General features: G+C 38.3%; 1 protein-coding gene across 1 annotated transcript in view; it reads left to right on the forward strand.

The window, feature by feature from the left end:
* Positions 1 to 27,808, forward strand: part of PCCA (propionyl-CoA carboxylase subunit alpha) — a 435,698-nt gene that overhangs the window by 226,892 nt on the left and 180,998 nt on the right. The window contains exons 17-18 of the mRNA XM_007960786.3: positions 5,420 to 5,530; positions 15,077 to 15,179. Coding sequence (XP_007958977.1) covers positions 5,420 to 5,530; positions 15,077 to 15,179 — 214 coding nt within the window. The remainder of the gene's footprint in view (positions 1 to 5,419; positions 5,531 to 15,076; positions 15,180 to 27,808) is intronic.

Raw genomic sequence — 27,808 nt, forward strand, 5'->3', positions numbered from 1 at the left:
CGAATATGACTGTCTATGGGAAAAGTGAAGTTGTTATATGGCAACTTGAAGCAAAAGGAAGGTGGAGGGATATAAAGCTGGATAATGTATTGCCAACCAAGGATGGTTTGATAATTTTAGAAAGAGATTTGGCTTTAAAATATGAAGACAAAATGTGAAGGGGAAGCTGCTTCTGCCAACCAAGAAGCAGCAGATGAGTTCCAAGACACCGTTAAGAAAATCATTGAAGAGAAAGGATATCTGCTGAACAGGTTTTTAATGCAAACACAAGTGCCTTATTCTGGGGGGAAAAAAGCCACAGGGAACATTTCTTAGTAAGGAAAAGAAGCAAGCACGAGGAGTTAAGACAGTGAGGAATAGGCTAACTCTGTCTGTTGTTCTGTGCAAAGGCAGTCAGGTTTATGATCTGCACTTATCTGTGAAGCTGCTTATCTCCTGGCCTTGAAAGAAAATGATACGCACTGGCTGCCAGTCTTCTGGTTGTACAACAAGAAGGCCTGGACCGTGAGAACCCTTTTTATGGATTGATTCCATTGATGCTTTGTCCCTAAAGTCCGGAAGTGCCTTGCCAGTAAGAGACTGTCTTCTAAAGTTCTTTTGATATGGACAGTGCCCCAGCCACCCAGAACACATGTTTAACATCGAAGGCGTTGAAGTGGCCTGCTTCTCCCCAAACCCAACAAGTCTAATTCAGCCTCTAGCTCGGTATTGTAAGGACCTTTCAGGCTCATTATTCACAGTGCTATATGGAAAGGATCATCGACACCGTGGAAGAGAAAAAGCCTGGAAAGATGACAGCACTGAAGATGTATTGTTGTCATATAAAAAGCTGTGAAAGCTATCAAGCCCAAAATTTTTGCTGGAGAAAACTTTGGATGTTGTGCATGACTTCACGGGATTTGTGAAAGAGGCAACCAAGGAAATCATGAAAGAGATTGTGGATTTGACATGAAAGGTGGAGTGGGGGGTAAAGGGTTTTAAGGTACGGATCTTAGAGGAATCCAAGAGTGAATAGACACTTCACCCAAGGAATTAACAGAAAATGACTTGATGCAGATAAATGCTTCCTAATCAGTGCCAGAGGATGGGGAAGAAGACATAGAAGAAGCAATGCCAGAAAACAGGCTCACATCAGAGTGTGGCAGAAGGATTCTGATTACTCAAGACTGATGTTGACTTATTTTATGACGTAGACCCTTCTGTGATACTGGCAGTAAAACTAACACAAACAGTGGAAAAGGGATTGAACTCATATAGAAACATTTTTAGAGAAATGAAAAAGCAAAAGCCGAGAAAAATTACGAAGTATATTCATAAAGTTATACCGAGTGTGCCGCCTCTCCTACCTCCCCTTCCACCTCCTCCACCTCTCCTGCCTCTGCAACCCCTGAGACAGCAAGACCAGCCTCTCCTCTTCCTCCTTCTCCTCAGTCTACTCAACATGAAGAGGAGGAGGAAGACTATTACGATGATCCACTTCCACTTGATGAATAGTAAACATATTTTCTCTTATGATTTGCTTCATAACATTAGCTTTATTGCAAGACTACAGTATTTAATATATATAATGTACGAAATGTGTAATCGACTATATTTTCAGCATTGATTTCAGTCAACAGTATGTTATTAGTGTTTACTTTTTCGGGGGCATCAAAAGTTATGTGTGGATTTTTGTATGTGCAGGAGGTCGGCACCCCTAACGCTCATGTTATTCAGTCATCACCTGTACTTTGAAATTGTCATTGTGTACTAGGCTCAATTTTTGTCTACTAGATTACATGCATCTTTAAAAAATGACTTATTGAGGTATACTTGACATAATAAATTTCTAATATTCAAAGTATTCAATTTTATGAGTTTTGACATACATATCCACCTGTGAAACCATTACCACAGCCATGGTGTTGAACGCTTCTTTCACCTCCAGGAGTTTCCTTATGGTCTTTGCCATTTACCCTCCCTCTACCCCTTTCCCAGTGTAATCGCATGATCTGCTTTCTGTCGCTGTAGGCTCGTTTGCATGTCCTAAAATTTTGTATTAATGGAATTATACATTATTATGCATTATTTTTGGTCTTGCTTTTTAAACTCAGCATAATTATTTTTAGATTCATCCTTGTTATTTCATATGTTATTGACTCTTTTTGTGTATATGTGGAATAGAATTCCATTGTATGGACAAACCCACTTTTGTTAATTCATTTGCCTGTTGATGGAGATTTAATTGTTTCTAGGTTTTGATTATAGTAAATAAAGCTGCTATTAAACTTTGTATGTAAGTCTTTTTATAGACATATGTTTTTATTTAACTTGACTTAATACACAGGAGTGAGTTGTCTGAATCAGTGAGTATATGTTTAACTTTTCCAGAAACTACCAAACTGTTCCAAAGTATGTGTATCATTTTATATTACCACCACAGTGTGACAATTCTCCTTGTTCCATATCCTGACTGGCACTTGCTATTATCTGTCTTTTCACTTTGGCCATCTAAATTGGCATATTGGTGGCAGCTCATTGTATTTCTTTAACAATAATGATGTTGAAGAATTTTTCCTATGCTTAGTGGACATGTTGACTGTGTTTTTTTTTTTACTTGGTTTGTTTTTTGTCTTATAATTGTGTTGTAAGTATTCTTTATAGATTTGTAGATACAACTCCCTTGTCCAATATATGTATTGTGGGCCAGAATTGGTGGCTTATGCCTGTAATCCTAGTACTTTGGGAGGCCAAGGTGGGTGGATCACTTGAGCCCAGGAGTTCGAGACCAGCCTGGGCAACATAGCAAAAACGTGTCTCTACAAAAAAATATAAAAATTAGCTGGGCGGCCGGGTGCCGTGGCTCATGCCTGTAATCCTAGCACTTCAGGAGGCCAAGGCGGGCAGATCACGAGGTCAGGAGATAGAGACCAACCTGGCCAACATGGTGAAAACCCATCTCTAGTAAAAATACAAAAATTAGCTGGGTATGGTGGCGTGTTCCTGTAATCCCAGCTACTCAGGAGGCTGAGGGAGGAGAATCGCTTGAACCCGGGAGGCAGAGGTTGCAGTGAGCAGAGATTGTGCCATTGCACTCTAGCCTGGCAACAGAGCGAGACTCCATCTCAAAGAAAACAAAACAAAACAAATTAGCTGGGCATGGTGGCATGCACCTGTGGTCCCAGCTAGTTGGGAGACTGAGACAGGAGGATCCCTGAGCCTGGGAGTTTGAAGCTTCAGTGAGCCAAGATTGCACCACTGCACTCTGACCTGTCTCAAAAAATATATATATATATAGTAATAATAATATATTTAATGTGAATATTTTCTCTCAGGCTATAGTTTGCCATTTTATTTTCTTAATTGCCTCTTTTGAGGAGTAGACTTTAAGTTTGATGATGTACAGTTTGTCAATATTTTTATAGTTCATGGTTTTTGTGTACTAAGAATCTGTTGCCTACGTTAAGGTAACAGATTTTTCCTCCATATTTTCTATTATAGTTATTAAAATAGTTTTAGGTTTGTGATTCATTTGGAGTTAATTTTTTGTCTGTGTTGTTAGGTATTAGGGTTGAGGTTAATTTTTTTTTTTTTTTTGAGATGGTGTCTAGCTCTTTCGCTGAGGCTGGAGTGCAGTGGTGTGATCTCGGCTCACTGCAACCTCCACCTCCCAGGTTCAAGTGATTCTCCTGCCTCAGCCTCCCAAGTAGCTGGGATTACAGGCACCTGCTACCACGCCCAGCTAATTTTTGTATTTTTAGTAGAGATGGGGTTTCACTGTGTTGGCCAGGCTGGTCTTGAACTCCTTACCTCATGATCTGCTTGCCTCGGCCTCCCAAAGTGCTGGGATTACAAGTGTGAGCCACCATGCCTGGCCTTTTTTTTTTTTTTTGGTCCAAATGGTTAGCTGGTTGTTCTGGTACCATTTATTGAAATGACATTTATTAGGTTGGTGCAAACGTAATTGCTGTTTTTGCATTGCTGAAATTTGCTGTTTGATATTGGAATACATTCTTAAATAGATGTGGTTATGTTATACATCATTTTAATGTACATTTCTCACTTTGTTTCTTTTTTGCTAATGACTTACTACTTGCTGTTTATTTTATATTTAGAGTATGGAAATAATGTTAGACAAAAAGCAAATCTGAGCAATTTTCTTATTTGAGTTCAAAATGGGACGTAAAGAGCAGAGACAACTTCGCATGTCAGCAACGCATTTGACCCAGGAACTGCTAATGAACATACAGTGCAGTGATGGTTCAAGAAGTTTTGTGAAGGAGATGAGAACCTTGAAGATGAGGAGCTTAGTGGCCAGCCTTTGGAAGTTGATAGCAACCAATTGAGAGCAGTCGTCAAAGCTGATCCTTTTATAACTACATGAGAAGTTGCTGAAGAACTTAGTGTCAACCATTCTACGGTCATTTGGCATTTGAAGCAAATTGGAAAGATGAAAAAGCTCCACAAGTGGGTGCCTCATGAGCTGACTGAAAATTTTAAAAATCGTCATTTTGAAGTGTAGTCTTTTCCTGTTCTACACAACAATGAACCATTTTTTGGATTGTGACATATGAGGAAAAGTGGGTTTTATATGACAGCCAGCGATGATCAGCTCAATAGACCAAGAAGAAGCCCCAAAGCACTTCCCAAAGTCAAACTTGCACCAAAAGAAGGTCATGGTCACTGTTGGGTGGTCTGTTGTTGGTCTGATCACTAGAGCTTTCTGAATCCTGGTGAAACCATTACATCTGAGAAGTATGCCCAGCAAATCTATGAGATACACCCAAAACTGCAATGCCTGCAGCTGGTGTTGGTCAATGGAAAGGGCCCATGTTTTCTCTATGACAGCACCCAACTGCACGTTCCACAACCAGTGCTTAAAATTTGAACGAGTTGGGCTATGAAGTTTTGCCTCATCCGGCATATTCACCTGACCTCTTACCAACTGACCACCACTTCAAGCATCTCAACAACTTTTTGCAGGGAAAATGCTTCCACAACCAGCAGGATGCAAAAAATGCTCTCCAAGAGTCCGCCAAATCCCAAAGCATGGATTTTTACGCTACAGGAATAAACAAACTTATTTCTTATTGAGAAAAAGGAGCTGATGTAATGGTTCCTATTTTGACTGATAAAAATGTGTTTCAGCCTAGTTTTGATGATTTAAAATTCATGGCCCCAAACCACAATTACTTTTGCACCACCCTAATACAGCCTGTTGACTTGACTTGGCAATACCAAGCTTCTTAAGTTTATATTTACTATTTTATTGATACCACAAGTTCAGATATTTTTTGTTGTTAATAGAAGTCAAGGAAATAAGTAATCTTGAATGGTTTCTGCTAGGTCATAGAACAATGATGATAAATTTCCCCACATTATCAGAATTCAATTTTTCACTGATTCATTTTTCTTCAATTTGATATCATTTTACTTTTAGGTGTTACACATAATATTGCGTTACTTCGAGAGGTGATAATCAACTCACGCTTTGTAAAAGGAGACATCAGCACCAAATTTCTCTCTGACGTGTATCCTGATGGCTTCAAAGGTTTGTATGCAGTAAAAATATTTTAGTGTTTTAAAGTTGTTATTTTTATACTTTATTGTAATACATAATTTCATTCTATTTTGAAATTAAAGCCTTTTGGCTTATATTATACTTAATTAGCATTTTTAGAACATGCAAGACTGTTTACATTCATGATTTTGAGTATTTATGGGTGACTCATGAGTGTGATAATCTGCAGTCTTGTGGAGGGCAGAATTCAACCATATGGAATGTTCTATGAGTCCAGTGTTTTGAAGCAAAACATGTAGATAGATGATTAGCCTACCTTTTTGGTTTCTGAAAATCAAATCAGATTTGTATTTTCTACTGAGGTGAGTATATAAGGAACTCTTCTAAAGTGATTGTTAAAAGATATGTTTATGAAAATAGCACAGAATATTTCAGAAAACCAAATTGTAGTCCTATTAATGAAAATCTAGGAAGATGATGATTTTATTCTGAAAAATGAAGTTTTGAATAAAGTAATGAGTGGAATGTGAAATTAACACTGCAAAGTTCTCAGCGAGCATTTCCAGGTAGTAGAAAAATTGCTCATCAAGTGAGAGATAGAGAAAACCCTTCAGTGAACATTCAAAATATAGTTAACATAAGATATAGAAAGATAAACAAGATTTAGAATAGAAATGTTAACTTAATAGAAATGTTATTCAGGTGAAAGCCTCTACATACATTTTTAATGAGCTAGTGATGTATGAAGGTTAGATAGTCTGTCCCACATTTCAAGTGTTCTTTATATCCATTAAAGTGTTTTAATGTAAAATGACTCACATTCATGTTAGGAGCTATGTATAGATTCAGGTCAAGTTGATGTCGTCGAGTTGTTGAATGCATTTATAAAGCAGTTTTCCACTCAGAATTTATAATACAGAGTTTTCATAAGACTCAACAGAGATAACTGATTTGAATATTCTTTTAAAACTGTAGTGTTATAGAGTTTTATCACTAGTATTAAGGCAAATGAAGAATGGCTCTGATTTGGGATCTTAAAACAAAAACTAATGATTTATTAGATTGTTTTTCCTAAACTTTTGAATTTTAAAAATACAAAATAAAATACAACCAGGATAGTAGTTTTATACTTTCGTGATTATTCTTTTAGTATTTATTGGTTTAATGAGGCTAAGAACCCCTTAGGTCATTGCTTTTCATTTTATCCCTAGCACAAAACGTAATAGATACTAAGTATTTGTTGAATTCATGAAAAAAAGAAATCTTACCCATGGTATTGATGAGAAAGGATTACTTTGGATTTTTTTTTTTTTTTTTTTTTTGAGATGAAGTTTTGCTCTTTTGCCCAGGCTGGAGTGCACTGGCACGATCTTGGCTTACTGCAACTCCACCTTCCTGTTTCAAGCGATTCTCCTGCCATAGCCTCCCGAGTAGTTGGGATTACAGGCGCGTGTCACCATACCCGGCTAATTTTTGTATTTTTAGTAGAGACAGGGTTTCATCATGTTGGCCAGGCTTGAACTGGATCTCCTGACCTTGTGATCTGCCCGACTCAGCCTCCCAAAGTGTTGGGATTACAAGCATGAGCCACCGTACCTGGCTGCTACTTTGGATATTTTTAATCATTTATACATGTATCCAGATAACCAGTTCTTTCTATTTTGATACTAACATTTAGTTTCTTGCCCTTCCTAAAATTTTAATTAAAAGTTGTAGTACGTTTTGAAGTGGACTTAGGACTTCCATGTTTTCATGTCTGCCTGGCTAATTCAGTGATAGTGATAAGACAGGAAAGAGTGGGCAGAAGGAGAAAGCAGGGAAAAACTACAGAGAACCTTTAGAACAAACGTATGCGTGTATGGGTATTTATATAGATACACATATACACATTTATATATAAGTCTCTATATATGTATGTATGGCAAAGTATCCCAGAGAAGAAGAAAATGGGGCATTTAAATTTTCTAATCAGAGTTGGTTACTATCTGCTGGACTTTTAGCAATAATAGAGAATCCTCTAGACAAGGGATCCCAAATCCTCTAGACAAGGGATCCCCTTCAAACTCAGAAATGTACTTAAACCTAAGTATTGCAGTTTTCTGTGATGCATATAATATATTACATTTCTTTTTTGGTAAGGAATTAACAGCTTGGACACCATAATTTTGTTTTTTATGCTTAGACCAGGTAGGAACACAATTTTAAAAATTGTCATACATTGCTTTTAGCAATTACTTAGTTGCAGCCTTCATTTTACATGTGAGGAAACTAGAGCTCTGAGATATCTGTAAAGCTAAATGACCAATAAGATACTAATGCCAGGAATTGAACCTAGGCTTATTCAACTCCTATTTGAGTAGTCTTTGAGTTATGCTGAGATTCAAATTCATAAATCACAAATGTTTTCAATCAGGGTTTGTTACTTGTTATATTGCCTCTAAATATTTTAGAAACACACTCCTATATTTGCCATTCTTAATATCTCCCTCTTATTTTATTTTCTCGTTATTTTCATGTCATTTGTTCTTTGAATGGTTACTGTCTCTCATTCTTCTTCAGATTGCAGTTTTTTTTTTTTTTTTTTTTTTTTTTTTTTTTTAAGATTGCAGTATTTCTCATTCTCCATTTTCCCCCCAGATCAGGTCTTAGATATATTAAACTGTATCGTCTTTGACTGTTTGATATATGTGCCCTAGAGACCACAGGAAGTGGTAACTACAGTTAATCCAGGATCCTCTCCATATGTTTGGGGCCAGGTCATTTTGCCCCTTTGGGGTTCCCCATCTGCTTCCCATCTGTCCAGCTGTCCTAGGCACTATTCATAGGCAAGCACCTATTTTTATGACTGCATTAACATTTTCTATTGTATATGTTTATTATCCCACATTTATGTGGATGTAAACTAAGACAGTTTTACTAGAGATTCTTAGAGTTAAACTTTGAAACGATTACTTCTAAAATTAAAAAATAGGATACATGAGAAATTATTCCTGTCATTTCTTTAGATGTGAATGTTGAAAAGCTGTTTCCCTTGATTCTGAAAAATAAATGGAATATGAGGAAGAAGATATTTTAAGAACTATAATTTCATTTGGCCTATAATGAACATTTTGGGCTTATTTCTCTGATACTTCCCTATACTTCAACCTCGAGCCTCATCAAAAGAAATTGTCAGATTTTTCTCTTTCTTTTAAGAAGTTACAGATCTTCTGGTAAAAATTTCGTTCAACACAGAAAGTATATAATTAATTATACTTCTGATTTTTCCGTTGAATTTAGTCAAGTATGTCTACACGTTTAAAAATACTACTATGATATTTGGACTGAATTAAATCATTAATTCAACAAATAATTGGTGTAGGCTGTAGAAGAAAATCAAAGATGGGTATATTTTACCTGCTCTTAATGAGCTGACATCATGAGAGAAATAGTCATGTAAAGTACCAACTGTACTACAGGACAGGATAAAGTAAGTGCCTGGTAAAGATGTAAGCAAAGTATCTCGATAGAAGAGCAAAAACAAAAACAAAAAAAACGAAAACAAAACGAAACAAAACAAAAAACACCCAAAACCCAGTTCCATTTGAGGGAATCAAGAATGACTTTAAGGATGAGGTAGCATTTAGACTATTGGAATACCTCTCCACGGACTCTCCATGGGAGCTGGGCTGCACTTGTGAGAGCCTTGTGTGCACATCTTCATAAGCCAATCCCCTTTGAAGTTGGTGGTTTGAAATCAGCCATGAAGAATGTATTTACTATAAGGAAATTGGTTGTACCCCGTGGCTTTTCTCCTTCCCACACACCTCAGTTGTTTGTTAAGCATTTACCAGCAAACCACTGCCTGACTCTTTGGCCTGCATATTGAGCAGAGTCCCTGGTGTGAAAAGGAAAGGGATTACTCATCTAGGGAGGAAGACCTAGAAGACTCACTAAGGACAGGTGGTGCTCAGTTTTAGAGCTGCTGTTGTAGGAGGCAGATGACTGTGCTTACTGAAAAACAGGAAGAACACTTAAAAATACTGAATTAGAGGAGAAAGACATAATGAACTAAAAATCTGTGATTTTTCTAAATAAAACAATTCAGCAGTCAATGTGGAAGGTAGGATGGTCACTACTAAGATCCAAATTAGTGACTCAAAGGAATAAATAGAAGTATCTCAAAATATGTAGCAAAAAGGTAAAGAGAATGAAATCATGTGGAAAATGATAAGAGATATGGAGGGAAGATCCAGAAGATTTTACACATAAATGCATACTAGGAGTTCCATGAAAAGAAAAATGGGAATGAAGGATATTTTTAAAGAAATAATAGAGAATGTTTTCTCACTGTTCTTAAGAAAGTGTTAGGTACTCTTGGAAAGAGTCACTGAGATTCAGACAGGATTAATTTAAAAATTAACTCCACTAGGCATATAAAAAAATACTTTTTTAAAGCTTCCAGAAGAAAAGAAAGAAGATGCAAGGAATGTACAGTGAGATTATGTTCATACTCTATAAACTGGAAGTTAGAAATCTTAGAATAGTGTCTGCTACATAGGAAGGAATTTGACTCAAGAGTACTATACCCAGCTAAGATATCGTCATCAATATAAACAAAGTTGTTTTCAGTTAAATAAGGATTCAGAACTATTTTACCATATATATTCCTTTTGAGGAAATTGCTAAAGAAAATACTTTAACCAGTTTTGAGGTAAGATGATAACTTAAAAATATACACATTTTTTTGCCCTATCCCCAAATCTACTGACTTGAGTTTTTTAAAGACACAGCCCACTAGGAAAAAGAAAGGAAATAGCATTTGGTAAAATGAAAAGCTGAAAGATGATTCTTAACTGACTTAGTAACCTAAGAAAGTTGAATCCTAAGCTGACAATGGAGAAACTGAGAAGTAACTCATTACCACTGCAGAACCCTTCAGACATCTCAATAATTATTAGCTCCAGGTACCCTGGGAAATTCCTAAAGAAGCACTACTGGCCTAAAATCTCTGTAAAGTTTTCTCCATATCACTTCCTTCACTCTTCAGAGTAAGGCGACTCTCTCTCCCTCATCCTGGTTAAAGCTTTCAGATTCTTCTCTGCAGAGAATAAAAACCAGCAGGTACCAGGCACAGGAGGACAAAGAATTGAGGGAACATGGACATACTAAATGTGACACTCCCTGTCCCAGCCTTCATTCCTCAGTTGGTTACCAGGATACTGGCAGACACACAGGTACGCACAGACATGAGAGTAGAAGATCCTTGAAAAATCTAACCCCCAGCGAGATTACCTAAAGATTCCCCAACAAAATAGTCCAGCCACATTACCCTACAGACAAAGCTGCCAATGGTCAACAAGCCATAGCCCACAAAGAGAGAACAGGCCTGGCTCAGAATCAGGACCTCTATCCGCATTATTTAATACAACACTATGGCCAGGTGTGGTGGCTTATGCCTGTAATCCCAGCACTTTGGGAGGCCAAGTGGGGTGGATCACCTGAGGTCGGGAATTCGAGACCAGCCTGACTAACCTGGAGAAACCCTGTCTCTACTAAAAATACAAAATTAGCCGGGCGTGGTGGCATGTGCATGTAATCCCAGCTATTCGGGAGGTTGAGGCAGGAGAATCACTTGAACCCAGGAGGTAAAGGTTGTGGTGAGCCGAGATCGCGCCACTGCACTCCAGCCTGGGCAACAAGAGCAAAACTCTGTCTCAAAAAACAAAAACAAACACACACACAGAAAAACCAGAAAGCACTACATTTAATGGGAACCAATGCATAGCTGTTAAAATAAATGGTAGACCTAAAACCACTTGGGAAATACGCAGGTCAGGCTTCTTGAAAACTGCATCATGCCAAGGAGGGTGGCCAGTAGCATCAGGGTCATAGTGGCATGTCACAAAGCTTGTGGGTGCTGCTACATGGATTTGAACTCCAGTAATTAGTGGCTTAATGAACAAAGAGAGGAGATAGTAAACATATAGGGGTTGGGACTTTTACTTGAAATTATCTCCCCAGAAGTTTAAGAAGGTAATAGTTGTGAGGAGGAAGTTTTTCTCATTTCATCACAAATACTTATAGAGCCTGTTGGATCAAAGGTTGTGCTCTAGGCTCTGGGAATACAGAGGTAAAATTGTCAAAAAGCCTAAGGCTTTTAAAACCAAGAGCTGCAGCTTTTTCCAGACATGTCCTCACTGAAGAGCCCACTGTGCCCAGCCTCATTGACAGCGCAGTGGAGGCTGTAAGCTTGAATGCTGTGAACGTTCCAAGCTGGGTTTAAGAAAGCCTTAGAACTCCATCTAGACCTGTAACAAGTACAAGTGACTTGCTCCTCTGAGGAGTGCTTGAGGCTACATGTGTCCCGCATGTGGGTCTGGAGCGCTCAGTCCTTCTGCCTCCTCAACACCTGTATTCCACATGCACCCAGCAGCATCTTCTCAGTCTTCTCCGTCAGATTTGGGGGAGAGGGGAAACCAAGTGTCGGATTACAGCACTCTTGGTTTACTTTCACACTCGCTGAAAGGGGTGGGAAGAATTGGAGAGCTTTTTAAATATGCACTGTGCCCCCAAGTTTCAGGTGCGTAGGATTCATCAGTAAACAGAAAAAGGAGCTGCCCTCATGGGACTTACATTCCAGCAGGTTAGCAGGCAGCGTGCATTCCCAGCTCCCCTCATGGCAGCCAGGCAGGGTTTACAGATTAGAAGCTACTCAGAAAAGGGAATGAGGTACATTCGCCTTAGCTTACTAGCCCAGAATGCAGTGTCGGTGTGTCTGACTCAACACCAAACTGGTCCACCGCCCCCAGAAGGCAAACGGGAGACCATTCAAAGGGAGCTCAAGGTCAGAGCCAGGGAAGACATGCCTTACTTAGTATCAGGCTGCAGGGGAGCTTGCAGAGATCGAGGCCACTCTGGCCCGTGATCAGGAGTAGCATTATGCTAGAATCGTTATAAGAATAGGTCAGTTATGATCAGACTTCTTATACAGAGCCTGTTGGAACCGAGTACCCCCCTTTTGAAGTGGAATAGCAATAAAATGCTTGAAGTTGATGTGCATCATATCAGTTTGCGTGGGAGATGTTATGAATGATGGTCCATTTTATTTGGGAGACCGCTCTTGATATTGCTTGGATCCGGGCACTAACAGTTGGTTAGACCAGATGAAATACTGATTGAGCATCTTGCGGTGAATGGGTTCCCCTAATGCACTGCCTCTTCCCTTGCTGATGGTATATACTGTGCATATGTGTCTAAAGAACTGACTTGTAAAGGACTTTGATTGTGAACCACCATGAGAAATACATTTTACATCCTGCCATAGTATACACGCATATAAACACACACAACATTGTCATGTAAAATACTGTGTTTAAAGTGCTCTGATAATTTGTCTTGCTGAACATGACACATTAAGCTGGCTTCATGAACTACTAAACAGTTTCTTTACACAGTTTGATCAATATCAGTCCAGAACAGTTGTATTCAAAGTGAGATCTGACTGGTAGCATCAGCATCACCCTGGAGCTTGTTAGAAATGCAGATTATTACCCCTTGCCCTCATACCTTTTACCAGTCAGTCCGCTGGTGAAGCACACATAGCACCTTTAGTCCAGGTGATTCTGATGTTTGGTGAAGTTTGAGAAGCACTGGTTCTTTTTACACTCCAGAGAGCTTTTGTGATTATATGTATTGATATTTGCCACATCATAAATTAAAACTGAGGAACTTGAAAATATTTACTCATTTGTTCTGAAAGTAGTAGTAATAAATCCATTATGTGTTGACATGAGAGCAGTGATGTCATCACACAATATGTGTCCCTTGGATCTGGGAACCTCTGCGGTATACTCTTGAGAAAACTAGAGTTAAAAAAGTAAATACATTTTAGTAGTTGTATGAAAATCGTTTGACCTTGGAAGGACTCCTGGGGACTTCCAGTTGTTGGCAGGTCACGCTATGAGAACTGTTCTTCTCAACTATGTGTTTTGACAAGACTGAGACCAAATTTTTGTAATACTTCTCATATAGAATAATTATGTAATCATATGGGATGTTTTCATCACTGCTTAGGTGTCTGGGGAAAATGAGGAACTTTCCAATGCCCATAAGAGTATGGTTTATTAGGCCATCGTGAGGATCTAGTATTGAATTCCCAGAACCAGTTGGTAGATCCCATATTTGTATTATGTTTTATGTAATGTCCAGGTTTGTCTCAAAGAGGGTGGCTTACCTGTGCTCTCCTTGCCCTTCAGGGAGCAGATAGATTACTTCCCTGTGGAAAATTGTGCTGTAGATATTGAAAGCATTTGTATCTTTTTTGTATTTTTTTTTGAATGTTTTTAGTCTTATTTGTATTTTGAGTGATTTTTAGACATAATATTTAAATTACTTCATTTCTTCCAAATAAGTTTAGGCAACTAGTTTTTTTTCTTTTTTTGAATCGTACATTTGTTTCTTGGTATCTGTGGGTGATTGGTTCTAGGACCCTTTCAGATACAGAAATCCACAGAAGCTGAAGTCCCCGGTGTTGTATTTACATATAACCTAACACACATCCTCCCTGTACTTTAAATCATCTCTAGATTACTTATAATGCTTATACAATGTAAATGCTACATAAATCATCGTTATACTGCATTGCTTTGGGAAAAATTACAAGAAAAAAAAGCCTGTACATATTCAATACAGACAACAATACATTTTTTTTTCCTCAAATATGTTCAACCTGCAGTTGTTTGAATCCATGGAGGGTTGACTGTAAAAGTAGCACCTTATGGCTGATGAGCCACCATTCAAGTTGCTCATACTGTCCTATTTAATACTCTACTGTCTGTATGTAGTACTGTGGTAAATAAATAGTTTTAGATTTGTGATGAGGTTACAGAGCTGTCAAGGGACGTTTTAACCTATAGACCCTGGAGTATTAGAATCCTACCTTGACTCACAACCTTCTTGAAGAATTATGCAAATTCTTCAATCAGTCACTCACCCCAGGCCTTCGCGGCCTGCCGACTATTCCAGGTCCAGCTGTGTAGTGGTAGGAAGATAGTATGAGTGAGAGGAGGAGAGAGATTGGTTGGTTGATTGGGATTCATGCAGAGAGGCAGAAGAATCACGGCGTGATATTCTTTGGATCTTCGCACTAGAAAGCATTGCCTTGTCTGTGTCCTTGACCAGCCGCTCTCCTTTTCTCCAGGGACTGGGGCTTCTTGCACGCTATCCTCACTTTCCTCAGCAGGGAAGCTGGGCTGGGAAGGTACAGAGAGAAGCAGATGTGAGGAGCTTATGCTTTTCCTGGAGATCTCTGTGTGGATTTTTTTTTTAAATTGTTTTTGTTCTGTGCATCTGTTTAATATCTTCTTTCCCAAATTAAACTTCTTTCCCAATATAAACTTCCTGTGGGCAGGATTTTGTTGTCTTATTTGAATGGTATTGTTCCCTCAACGTCCACACACCCCAGTGCCTAGTACAATCCGAGCTGCATAATAGATGCCCTATAAAATACTTGTTTGAGTGACTAGTAATTCTATAGGAGAGAAGCACAGATGTTAACATATATGATTGATTGATTGGTTGATTGATTTCCCTCAGGGCACACGCTAACCAAGAGCGAGAAGAACCAGTTATTGGCAATAGCATCGTCATTGTTTGTGGCTTTCCAGTTAAGAGCACAACATTTTCAAGAAAATTCAAGGTATGGTAATCATTTAAAACAGAATAAATGAGCAGAACTATATTGATAATCCAGTCTACATAGGAAATAACTAATAAAAGATGTGGCTGATCTCAGTTCTAGAGATCTTATGGGTCTTTGGAGAAGTATAATAAAGTCACAGTGTATAGATATGATATTGCTTACATTTTGTTTAAACAAGTTTTTTAAGTTCAGAAAGGATAAAAGGATCTTGGCCCTTTTAATTTGGACCTAAGAAGGTATTCTGAAATCCGATGGGAAATCCGTTCGAGTAGTTAGTGTTTATGATTTCTGTTTTATTTATGTATCTTGAAAAACATTTGGAGAAGTATATTAAAAGTAGGAATGAATCTCAGCAGTTAAAAAAATATATATCAGAAACTAATGAAGACACAAGAAGGAATTAACACCAGGTTCAGCTAGTCGTTTGTGAGGCGCACGTGTGCCTTTTAGCTTCCTAGTGACCCAGGTAAAAGGGAAACATGCTTTATATCCGGATAAATAGAAAGAAAACCTCAATGTCATTGGTGCTTCTAGAGAGAGGATTATTTATTATGAATGTGTGTTTACTTGCTGGAGCAATGCCTTTAAAGGAATCATGCTGTTGATAAATTGTTACTTCAATTTCTTTTCCTTTTTACTTTTTCACAAGAGGAAGAACAAAGATTAAAAAAAAAAAAAAAGATGGAAGGTGACCAACTAGCTTTGAAAAGCACAAATCAGAAACTGAAATTACCCCTGAAGAATTAGGCAGAGGAGAAACTAAATTGGATTTAGGCTGTATCTTAGTGGCTAATGCGGTTTTAATCCAAAATTCTCAGTGTAGTTGGTACTCTTCACTTATTCTCTTTACCTAGAAAGAATAGGAAGCTTACAGTGCATCTTTGTAAAAGTTATGATTTGGTAGCTACCAGGGAGAGATGAGGGGATATAGAATATCAGTAAATGACTGAATGACTGGATAGAGGAAGAAAATCGTCAACAGAACCATGAATATGCTTGTACATCTGTTTAATATCTTCTTTCCCAAATTAAACTTCTTTCCCAATATAAACTTCCTGCGAGCAGGATTTTGTTGTCTTATTTGAATCGTCTTGCTCCCCCCGTGTCCGCACACCCCAGTGCTTGTTGTTTGGTTGTTTTTTCTCCCTATAGTTGTGCTGTCTAGTATGGGAGGCACTAGCCATGTATGGCAATTAAGATTAAAGTGAATGGAAGAACCCTTTTCAAAGTCACCTGAAATGTGGCTACATTTCAGCTGTTCCATAGCCACACGTGCTTAGCAGCAACTGTTCAACTCAGAGAGCCTTTCCACCGTGGCAGAGAGCCTTTCCACCATCAAGTTCTGTTGGACAGCGTTTGTCTGGACGGATGTGTGTGTAGGAGAGAATGTTGCTTTTGTTTTAAAACCTGAATTTCATATTTCTTATTATTCTTTTGATAAATGCAGTATTCATATCCTAATTACCTTCAGATGTTATTTGGACCTTGATTATTTCAGAAGTTCTGAGTGTAGATAAATATGACTGGTATGATTTTTAAGAAATGTATGCAAGTTATTTTCAGAGAGTGCTGCCTTACTGTGTGGAAGAATCTGAAAAGGGCTTAAAAAGATGGAGAATAAAAATTACCTGTCATCGCATGATTATTCAATAATGTTTTGGTAGAATCCCTTCAAAGTATATATATATGTATATATGTGTGTGTATATATGTGTTTTTATATACATACATGTAGCATTTATACTTTGCATAATTACAGTCATCCTGGGAATATGGTTTGAATTACTTGTGCAGGATAAACAGCAGTATATTAAACACCCATGCACTCATTATCTAGCTTCAACAACCGTAAAAAATCTACCTTCCTTGTTTCATCTTTACCTCTACCCACTCCACACTTTCACCATTTGTTAATTTTTTAAGGTAAAATGTACAAACACACATATACACTTCTTACCTGTACAGTTTTTGTTTTTGTTTTTTGAAACAGAGTCTTGCTCTGTTGCCCAGACTGGAGTGCAGTGGTGCAATCTCAGCTCACTGCAGCCTTCATCTCCCGGGTTCAAGTGATTCTCCTGCCTCAGCCTCCCGAGTAGTTGGGACTACAGGCATACGCTACCACATCTGGCTAATTTTTTTTTGTATTTTTAGTAGAGATGGGGTTTTACCATGTTGGCCAGGCTGGTCTTGAACTCCTGACCTCAGGTGATCCACCCACCTGGGCCTCCCAGAGTGCTGGGATTATAGGCATGAGCCACTGCACCCAGCCTTACCTGTACAGTTTTAACAAAGGGATACTTGTGTGTAACTCAGACGACTCTATCTTCTATCTTTACATCATCTCTTCCAGTGCACTCCCTGCCTCCTTTTGCTTGTGGTGCTACCTGCAGTGCAATTTCTTCAGATTGTTTTCTACTAGAAAGTTTGGTAAACTTTTTTTTTCTTTTCTTTTCTTTTCTTTTTTTTTTTTTTTTTTAAGAGAGATGAAGTCTTGCTTTTGTTGCCCAGGCTGAAGTGCAGTGGCATAGTCTTAACTCACTGCAGCCTTGAATTCCTGGGCTACAGTGATCCTAATGCCTCAGTGTCCCTGGTAGCCAGGATTACAGGCACATGCCACCACGCCTGGCTAATTTCTGTATTTTTTGTAAAGATGGGATTTCACCATGTTGTCTGGGCTAGTCTCGAACTCCTGGGCTCATGTGATCCAGTTAGGCAGGCTTGGCCTCCCAAAGTGCTGGGATTACAGACCTGAGGTAGGCGAAACCTCGTCTCTACTATAAGTACAAAAATTAGCCAGGCATGGTGGCGGGTGCCTGTAATCCCAGCTACTAGGGAGGCTGAGGCAGGAGAATTGCTTGAACCCGGGAGGCGGAGGTTGCAGTGAGCCAAGAACGTGCCACTGCACTCCAGCCTGGGCAACAAAAGCATGACTCCATCTCAAACAAACAAACAAAAATAAGCTAAACAATCTAATAAAAAACGGGCAGTAGGTTTGACATAGACTTTTTATAAGAGAAGATAAATGAATGGCATGTAAGTTCCTGATAAAATGCTCAGCATCGTCAGTCAGTGGAGAAACAAAATCACATATCTATATCACTACACACCCACTAGAATAATATGCATCAAGTAGTGAATGGATAAATAAAAAGTGGCATATCCATACCATGAGCTTATTCTGCAGTAACAAAGAATAAACAGCTACATTCACTAATGTGTGTAAATCTCAGAAATAACATGTGAAGAGACAGAAACTAGATAAAGAAGACTATGTAATGTATGACTTCATTTATTTGAAATTTCTAGGAAAGGCAAAAAGTATAAAGAACAAAAGAAAGATTGGTGGTGGTCTGGGTATGGGAGCAAGATTGACTGCACATGAGTTTTATTGTTCTAAAACTGGATTGTGGTGATGGATGTACAACTATGTAAATGTATTACAATCTCACTTGATCTTAGCCAAAAGGCCGAGAAGTGATATAAATGTATTACAATCTCATCAGAGATTGTAATATAAATGTACAATTAAAATGTATAGATGTTATTGGCCAGGTGCAGTGGCTCACGCCTGTAGTCCCAACTTTGGGAGGTCAAGGCGGGCTGATCACATGAGACCAGGAGTTCGAGACCAACCTGGCCAACATGGTGAAACCCTGTCTGTACTGAAAATACAAAAATTAGCCAGGCGTGGTGGTGCATGCTTGTAGTCCCAGCTACTCGGGAGGCTGAGGCAAGAGAATTGCTTGAGCCTGGGAGGCATAGGTTGCAGTGAGCTGAGATCACGCCACTGCACTCCAGCCCAGGTAACAGAGTGAGACCCTGTCTCGAAGTAATAAAATAAAAAGTAAAATGTATAGATGTTATACATGCAAATTATATCTTAATGCAACTTTAAAAAGCTGTAAATGTAGGTACCAACAAAGGGCTTGAAAGAGGTGGGGAGTATTATGAGAAGTTAAGATGATGGAAGATACATGTAAAAATAAATTGTATTTGAAACTTGAGTAGAAACAAATATTAAAGAGTCAGGTTACTGACGTGGAAGACTTGGTGGATGGTGGTAATAACAAAAGTTTAAGAGCAGCTTTGAAAGGAAAATATGAGAAATTCCATTTAGGGAGTTGAGTTTGAGATCCTTGACAACCATAATTGTAGCTCCTAAGGACTTAGCAATATGATATATCCCTATCCCTTTGACTGTTTCTTCTTTAATAATAATATATATGCTCCTTTGAGCCCATTAGGAAATGGCTTCGGGCATGCTTTTGTACTCATTAATTCAATGATTTTTTTCATAATAATCAAATGCACACAGTTTTAGACTTCAACTGTATTCCTTAAAGTGTACTCCACAGAGCACTAGTTTGGGGGAGGTATTAAAATGCATTACTTAAGAAAATGTTTCTGTGTTTAAATAAACATGGAAAATCCCTTGTTAAGTTGGAAACCTCTTAGAGACTGTCATACAGGCACACCTCATTTCATTGTCCTTTGCTTTATTGCACTTCTCAGATATTGCATTTTTTACAGATTGAAGGTTTATGGCAACCCTGCATTGAGCAAGTCTTTTTGTGCTGTTTTTCCAACAGCATGTATTCACTGTCTCTTTGTCACATTTTGGTAATTCTCATAACATTTCAGACTTCGTCATTATTATCATATCTGTTTTGGTGATCTGGGATTAGTGATCTTTGATGTTCCAATTGTAATTGTTTTGGGGTGCCACAAACCATGCACATGTAAGATGGTGAACTTAATTGACAAATGTGTGTGTTCTGATTCACTGACCCGGCCATTCCCAGTGTCTCTCACTCTCCTTGGATCTCCCTATTCCCTGAGATACAGTAATATTGAAGTTAGGCTAATTAATAACAAAGCAGTGGCCTTTTAAGTGTTCAAGTGAAAGGAATAAGTAGCACATCTTTCACTTTAAATCGAAAAGTAGAAATGATTAAGCTTAGTGAAGAAGGCATGTTGAAAGCCGAGGCAGGCTAGGCCTCTTGTGCCAAACAGTTAGCCAAGTTGCGAATGCAAAGGAAAAGTTCTTGAAGGAAATTAAAAGTGCTATTCCAGTGAACACATACATGATAAGAAAGTGAAACAGCCTTATTGCTGATATGGAGAAAGTTTTATAGGTCTGGACAGAAGATCAAACCAGCCACAAAATTAACTTAAGTGAAAGCCTAATCTAGAGGAAGGCCCTAACTCTCTTCAGTTCTGTGAAGGCTGAGAGAGGTGAGGAAGCTGCAGAAGAAAAGCTTAAAGCTGTCAGAGCTTGGTTCATGAAATCTAAGGAAAGAAGCTGTCTCCATAACATAAAAGTGGAGGGGAAGCTGCAAGTGCTGATGTAGAAGCTGCAGTAATTTATCTAGAGGATCTCACTAGGATCATCGATGAAAGTGGCTACACTAAACAGCAGATTTTCAACATAGATAAGACAGCCTTCTATTGAAAGAAGATGCCATCTCGGACTTTCATAGCTAGAGAGGAGAAGTCAATTCCTGGCTTCAGAGCTTCAAAGGACTGATGGTAGGGGCTAATGCAACTGATGACTTGAAGTAGAAGCCAGTGCACATTTACCATTCCGTAATCCCTAGGGTCTTTAAGAATTATACTAAATCTGCTCTCCCTGTGCTCTAGAAATGGAACAACAAAGCCTGGATGACAAAATGTATGCTTACAGCATTATTTACTGATTATTTTGACCCCACTGTTGAGACCTACTCTCAAAACAAAAAATATTTTTTTTCAAATGATTGCTGCTCATTGACAGTGCACCTGGTCACCCAGGAGCTCTGATGGAGAGGCACAAGGAGATTAATGTTGTTTTCACGCCTGCTAACACAACGTTCATTCTGTAGCTCATGGATCAGGGAGTCATTTTGATTTTCGAGTCTTATTATTTCAGAAATACATTTCACAAGGCGATAGCTGCCATAAATAGTGATTCCTTTGATGGATCTGGACAAAGCAAATTGAAAACTTTCTGGGAAGGATTCACTGTTCTAGATCCCCTTAAGAACACTTGTGCTTCAATGGGCAAAATAAAAGATCAACATTAACAGCAGTTTGGAAGAACCGGCTTTGAGGTGTTCAAGAAGTCATTGAAGGAAATACCTACAGATGGGGTGGAAATAGCAAGAAAACTAGAAGTAGAATCTGAAGATGTGGCTGACTTGCTGCAATCTCATGGTAGAACTTGAATGGATGAGAGTTGCTTCTAATGGATGAGCAAAGAAATTTTGCTTAAAAAGCAAAGTTTTTAAGATGGACTCTACTTCTGGTGAAGATGCTGTGAACATTGTTGAAAAGGATTTTAGAATATTACATTAACTTAGTTGCTGAAGCAGCTTAGAGGATTGACTCTAATTTTGGAAGAAGTTCTACTATGGGAAAAATGGTATCAACAGCATAACATGCTACAGGGAAACCTTTCATGAGAGGAAGAATCAATTGGTTTGGCAAACTTTATTGTTGTCTTATTTTAAGAAAGTGCCGCAGCCTCCCCAGCCTTCAGCATCCATCAGCCTGATCAGTCAGCAGCCACCCTCTACCAGCAAAAAGATTATGACTCATTAAAGGCTTAGATGATGGTTAGCATTTTTTAGTTATACTTTTTTTTTTTCTTTTTTTTTTTTGAGACAGAGTGTCGCTCTGTCGCCCAGGCTGGAGTGCAGTGGTGTGATCTCGGCTCACTGCAACCTCCACCTCCCGGGTTCAAGCAGTTCTCCTGCCTCAGCCTCCCAAGTAGCTGGGACTACAGGCGCGTGCCACCATACCTGGCTAATTTTTTTGTATTTTTAGTAGAGACGGGGTTTCACCGTGTTAGCCAGGATGGTCTCGATCTCCTGACCTTGTGATCTGCCTGCCTTGACCATCCAAAGTGCTGGGTTTACAGGTGTGAGCCACTGTGCCCAGCCTAAAGTCCTTTTTAATTAAAGTTTGTACATTGGTTTTAAGAGCTATTGCATGCTTAATAGACTACAATACAGTGTAAACATAACGTTATACACATTGGAAAACTAACAAATTCATGTGACTTGCTTTATTGAAATATTTGCTTCATTGCAGTGGAACTGATCTCACAGTGTCTCCAAGGTATTCCTATATACTAAGATGCATTCTTAAACTCTTCAAGAGCAGAATATAGTTGGACTGTTACCTAAACTCTTTTTTTCTTGTGAAAACCTTTTTCCTAAAAGCTCTTTGAAAAATTAATATTCCAATGAATGGTTTTGGGAAACACAGAATACTTTATATTATGATTTATAGTGTTTTAGATAGTTCAAACACTAACATTCCTTAGAGATTGTTGAAATATTTAGGGCAATTGCTTTATAAAGTAGAGGTTAAGAAGCAGTCTTACTTTATAGTCTTCTGCTAATTTCTAGCTAAAATTGTAAATGTGATAATTGCTACATTAAAAAATTTAAGTATCTGATTTTTGAACTCATCTTTTATAAATTAGAAACAAAATATGTATTTATGAACTATGTAGACTGCGAGTTCACTTATCCAGATAATTGCACATTTATTTCCTATACAGCAGAAATTGTTCATTTTTGGTGAGTTTATTTTCTTTTGAAAAAAAGGTACTATCACTTATATAGTATTATTTGTTGTAAAATTGCTTATTGTAAAATTTATTTTACAATTTATTGTAAAATTGCTAAATTGTAAATTGTATTGTAAATTGTAAAATTTATTGTAAAATTGCTACAACCTATAACAGCGGAGAGCTGTAACATTTAGCAAATATACTATGCTTCTTCACGAAGCGTAATCTTGTTTAGCTAAGTGAAGCTGTGTTTCTGGCTTGCTTTCTGAGGAGGTCCCTGACATCTACATCATGAAAGCTGATGTAGGGTGTTTGAACCTTCGCATTTTGGCTTTAGAGTCATGTTTTCACAATCGGCTTGGGAATGGAGTCTAAGAGTCACCCTCCAGGTGTGGCTCTGTATTGCTTTGTCATGGGTGTGTTCGTGAAATGTTTTTCCTTCCAAACCAGTAGCCCACAGCCCTTCCTTTGTGTTGCTTGTTTTGGCTGCTGATCTTATTTTTCCAATTTCTCTATGGGCTTCACTCTTTCATCATTTATGACTTGGAAAAACACATTAATAATACATACCCCTAGTGTTTGGATAGTAAAATGATAGTGGTACATTTTAGAAAAAAAGAAAAGTTAATGTCAGAAATAATAGCAATTTTGGGGGGGGGATGAATATAAAATAAATTTGATGAACTCAATTTTTTACTGACTTACCATGAAGGTTTCTTTTTAATTATTCTTAAACACTTATATTGACAGAAATGAATCGTTAAAAGCTAGTTATATTAAACAATCACTTTTTTTAAGCTAAAATGATTTTGTTGAAATTGTAGTTTGATATAATAATTTGTTTCACTAACTGGTAATGATTGGAAGAAAAAATAGTAAAGGTAACGTTTTACTCATTTTTAGTGATCTTTATTTTTGCTCAAAATGTCTGTTTTCCTTAGATCCAGATGTTGTTCTTGGATCTGGATTCAGCTTTCTTGAGAATCAGGATAACTTACCCCAGCTCGAGTACTGCCCGTCATCCCCAGGCATCTCGGACAGTAGTGAAGATACTGTTTTGCCCTCTCTCAATTTCTTTACTTCCTCCTTTCTCCAGTGTTATTTCTTCATCCATTCCTTTCTTTTGTCAGGTTTTTGTAGCTAGACAGATTGTCCTTTATCCTTGCTTCTGCTCTGTCATTCAGCCTTCCTAACTTCCTAGTTATTATCTTTCTGCTGAGTTTCTTGCTTTATCATTGTAATGATCACCATTTCTAGGGCTGAACCAGCCAACTTTCTCGATAGTAGAATGTCTGGTGACTAAATTGTCTTTCTAGTAGAGGGCTGCTTCACATTCCTGTTACTTTGCGGGTTTTAAGAATCAGGCAGGGGGCATGCCTCAGAGTAAGCCCTGACTCCCTTTTAGAGGTCAGTTCTCAGGATTGAGCCCTGCTGAGGTGGGTGTGGACAGTGTTATCTCTTTTCATATGTTAAATATATTTTAAGATGTTTGAAAAGAAATGTTGACCTTGTGGGTCTTATAAAATCATCTTTTATTGCAGATATATAGTAAATTCATTACATTTTGTTGACCTGTTTTTGTTTTCTTCTTTCTTCCTTCACCCATTTTGCACTTCCATAGAGGTTATGGAGGATATGTTTAGAATCCTCATTTTTAAGCAAACAATTAGAAAAAGTTCTGCAATGTTGATGTCTTTAATCCACTTGGAATTCACTTATGTGGACATTATGATGTGGGGTTCTTCTTTGTGATTTGGAAAGTTGCTGTGTTTATAAGACATTCTAGTCCACTCCCCCCAAATTAGTATTTGTTTATAATTCCAAGGTTGGCAAGACAGAAATACATGCAAGTTATACATATTCTCTCTCCTTCTCCCCACTGTCTTCCTCATTCACGTGGGTATGCTTGCACACATGAACATGCACCCCTGCATCTATGTAAATAGGTATGTTGTATTAGTCCATTCTTAAATACCTATAAAGGCATACCTGAGACTGGGTAGTTTATAAAGAAAAGAGGTTTAATTGACTCATGGTCCCACATGGCTGGGGAGGCCTCAGGAAACTTACAGTCATGGCAGAAGGTGAAGGAAAAGCAGGCACATCTTCACATGGGTGGCAGGAGAGAGAGAGCACAAAGGGGGAGGTGTTGCCTACTTTCAAACAACTAGATCTTTTTGTGAGTACTCACTCACTATCACGAGAACAGCAAGTGAGAAATCTGCCCCCATTATCCAATCACTTCCCACCAGTTTCCTCCCCCAACACTGGGACTTACAATTCAACCTGAGATTTGGGTGGGGACATAGAACCAAACCATATAATATATATAAACATGTAAATACATTTTGTACATTTTGTGATATGGTGGCAAAACTAGAATTTAGAGTTATAAGTCTAGATTTTAGTCATAACTCTACTGCTTATTAGTAATGCGAGCTTAGGTATGTATTTTACTTTAAGCTTACCTATAAAATGAGAGTAATCTATATTCTGTCTTTTTCATATGAGAATCATTGTTATTGTATAATTACATTTCAACACCCAGATTCTTTACCTCATTGTTATAAAGAAATAAAAAAGAATCTATAATATATTGTAGTACACAACTAAGTAAATGTATTATGAATAAACCAAAAGGAAACCATCAAGAATAAGACGCCGTATTTTTTACTTCTTTATACAATAGCTGTACATATATATGACAAGAAAGAAAAAATCGGGGTCTAGTTTTCTTCCGTGAAGTAAATAATGAGATGTTTTATGTTATATTCCAGTAAATAGGACACCATTAAAGTTTGTTTTTAATGTTATTTAATAAATGTATTTCTTTGTGGGTTTTTATTTTGCTTTTATGCTTAAAAAGCAATATTTTCTACCTAAGATTTTGTAAAGTATTTACTTATATTTTTATTTCTGGTCTTTTGGAAGTTTCCTTTATTATACTGGTATTTCATATTTCAAATTTATTATGTGTGATGATAGGAGATTGAGATCTGATTTTATTTTTTCGTATGGTTAACCAGTGGAATCAGTTCCATTTATTGACTTGCATATCCCTGCCTTTTTTTTTTTTTTTTTTAAATTAGAGACAGAGTCTTACTATGTTGCCCAGGTGTGAACATAGCTGATTGCAGCCCCGACCTCCTGGGCTCAAGCATTCCTCCCACCTCAGCCTTCTGAGTAGCTGGGACTATAGGCGTGCCCCATTATAGTAACTTTTCTCTTGTTTCTAGAATGGCAGTTACATTACCTCCTGAGTCACTGGGGATGTTTGGGTATGGATAACAGAAACCCTGATTGAAACCAATACAGTTTTCATCTCATATAGAATTAAGGGGTTCAGAAGATATGAAGGATGAGGCTCAGTATGTTAGTCTGCTGAATGCAGCTGGAGAGGAGTAAGCAAGCTGTCGAATAGTAGGAAATGGAGTTGTGTCAGATGGACTACTGTCAAGGATTCCTGCTCTTAACTTTGAGTGAAGTAGGGAGCCATTGCAAGGTTTTGAGCAATGAAGAGTGTGAGCAACATGTGTATTCACAAGATCTTCCTGGCTGCAGTGTTGTAGTTGACTATAAGGGAGTAAAAGGGGAAGCTGATGCCAGAGAGGGTAGGGTCCTAGGCCTGAGCCCTGAGACTCTTCAGTATGAGAAAGCTGGAAAGATGAGGAGGATTCAACAAAGGAGACTTGAGAAGGAGATAAGTGGAAAACTAGGCCTGGGTGGAGTTCAGGGAGCCAAATGAAGAAAGGGCAGCAGGGAGAAAGGAGTGTTCAACTGCAGTGTGTCAGATGGGATGGAGAATGACCACTGACCTTTGAACAATGTGGACGTCACAGGAGACCTGACTAGAGCAGTTTTAGGGGAGGCACATGGAAAGTGGGGCTTAACTTCGGATTGGTGGGGGTTCTAGAAAGAATGGGAGGGAGAAACTGGAGATTATAAATCCCAGCATCCCTTTTGAGGACTGACCTTTTTTTGTATATACACACAGTCTAGTCTTATTTTGATTTTACCAGAAAATGGGCCAATCTTTTAAAAGGATGTCTTTTTAAAAAATGCATTATTACGCTGTCATCAGTTTCCCATGTTAAATATTCTTTGAAAAAGTGGTTTTCAAAGACTATACAATGTTAATATCTTTTAATAATTTAACATATGATGGAAAATCTTTCTCTGATAGAACTGACAAATCCAGAGAATGAATTTACATTAGGTCATGTTATACTAGTGGTCACTGATATTGCAGGGTGAGATGTGTACTCCACATCCCTTAAATACTGAAAATGCATACACTGAATTCTCTATGGCTTTTATGGCATTTCCTCTTTTCAGTGATTCAGGTTGGGAAAATTAGAGTCACCTTTGGTTCTTTTGGCTCCCTCATATGGCACTGAATTGTTAGAGCAGTTGGCATGGTGCAGTGGATGGGACAAGCACTAAGCAAAGTGTCAGGACTCAGGATCTGGACCCAGCCCCACTGCCATGTTTCCAGGTTCCACAGGCCCTTGTGCACAGTGATTCAGCTTTTAACTCAGTTTTCTCTTCTGAAAAATGGCAGTGTTGAATTGGATGATTACTGAAGCCTTTTTCAGCTCTGATGCTATTTGAATTGCATGAAGTCACAGGTTTTACTTTCTGGTTTCTTTTTTCTTTTCCTTTCTTTTCTTTTCTTTCTTTTTTTTTTTTTTTTTTTTTTTCGAGACAGTCTTGCTCTGTCATCCAGGCTGGCGGGCAGTGGCGTGATCTTGGCTCAGTACAGCCTCTGCCCCCTGGGCTCAAGCAATTCTCCTGCCTCAGCCTCCCAGGTAGCTGGGATTACAGGCACGCACCACCACGGCTGGCTAGTTTTTGTATTTTTAGTAGAGACCGGGTTTTGCCATGTTGGCCAGGCTGGTCTCAAAATCCTGACCTCAGGTCATCCACCTGCTTTGGCCTCCCAAAGTGCTGGGATTACAGACATGAGCCACCGTGCCTGGCCACTTTCTGGTTTCTACTTTATCCTCATAATTTCTCTCTTGGTATTTGAGTGGGGGTTAAAGACTCAGAAAAAGAAATGACTTCACTAT

The sequence above is a fragment of the Chlorocebus sabaeus genome, chromosome 3 (genome assembly GCF_047675955.1).
Source record: "Chlorocebus sabaeus isolate Y175 chromosome 3, mChlSab1.0.hap1, whole genome shotgun sequence".
In the NCBI taxonomy this organism is placed as follows: Eukaryota; Metazoa; Chordata; class Mammalia; order Primates; family Cercopithecidae; genus Chlorocebus; species Chlorocebus sabaeus.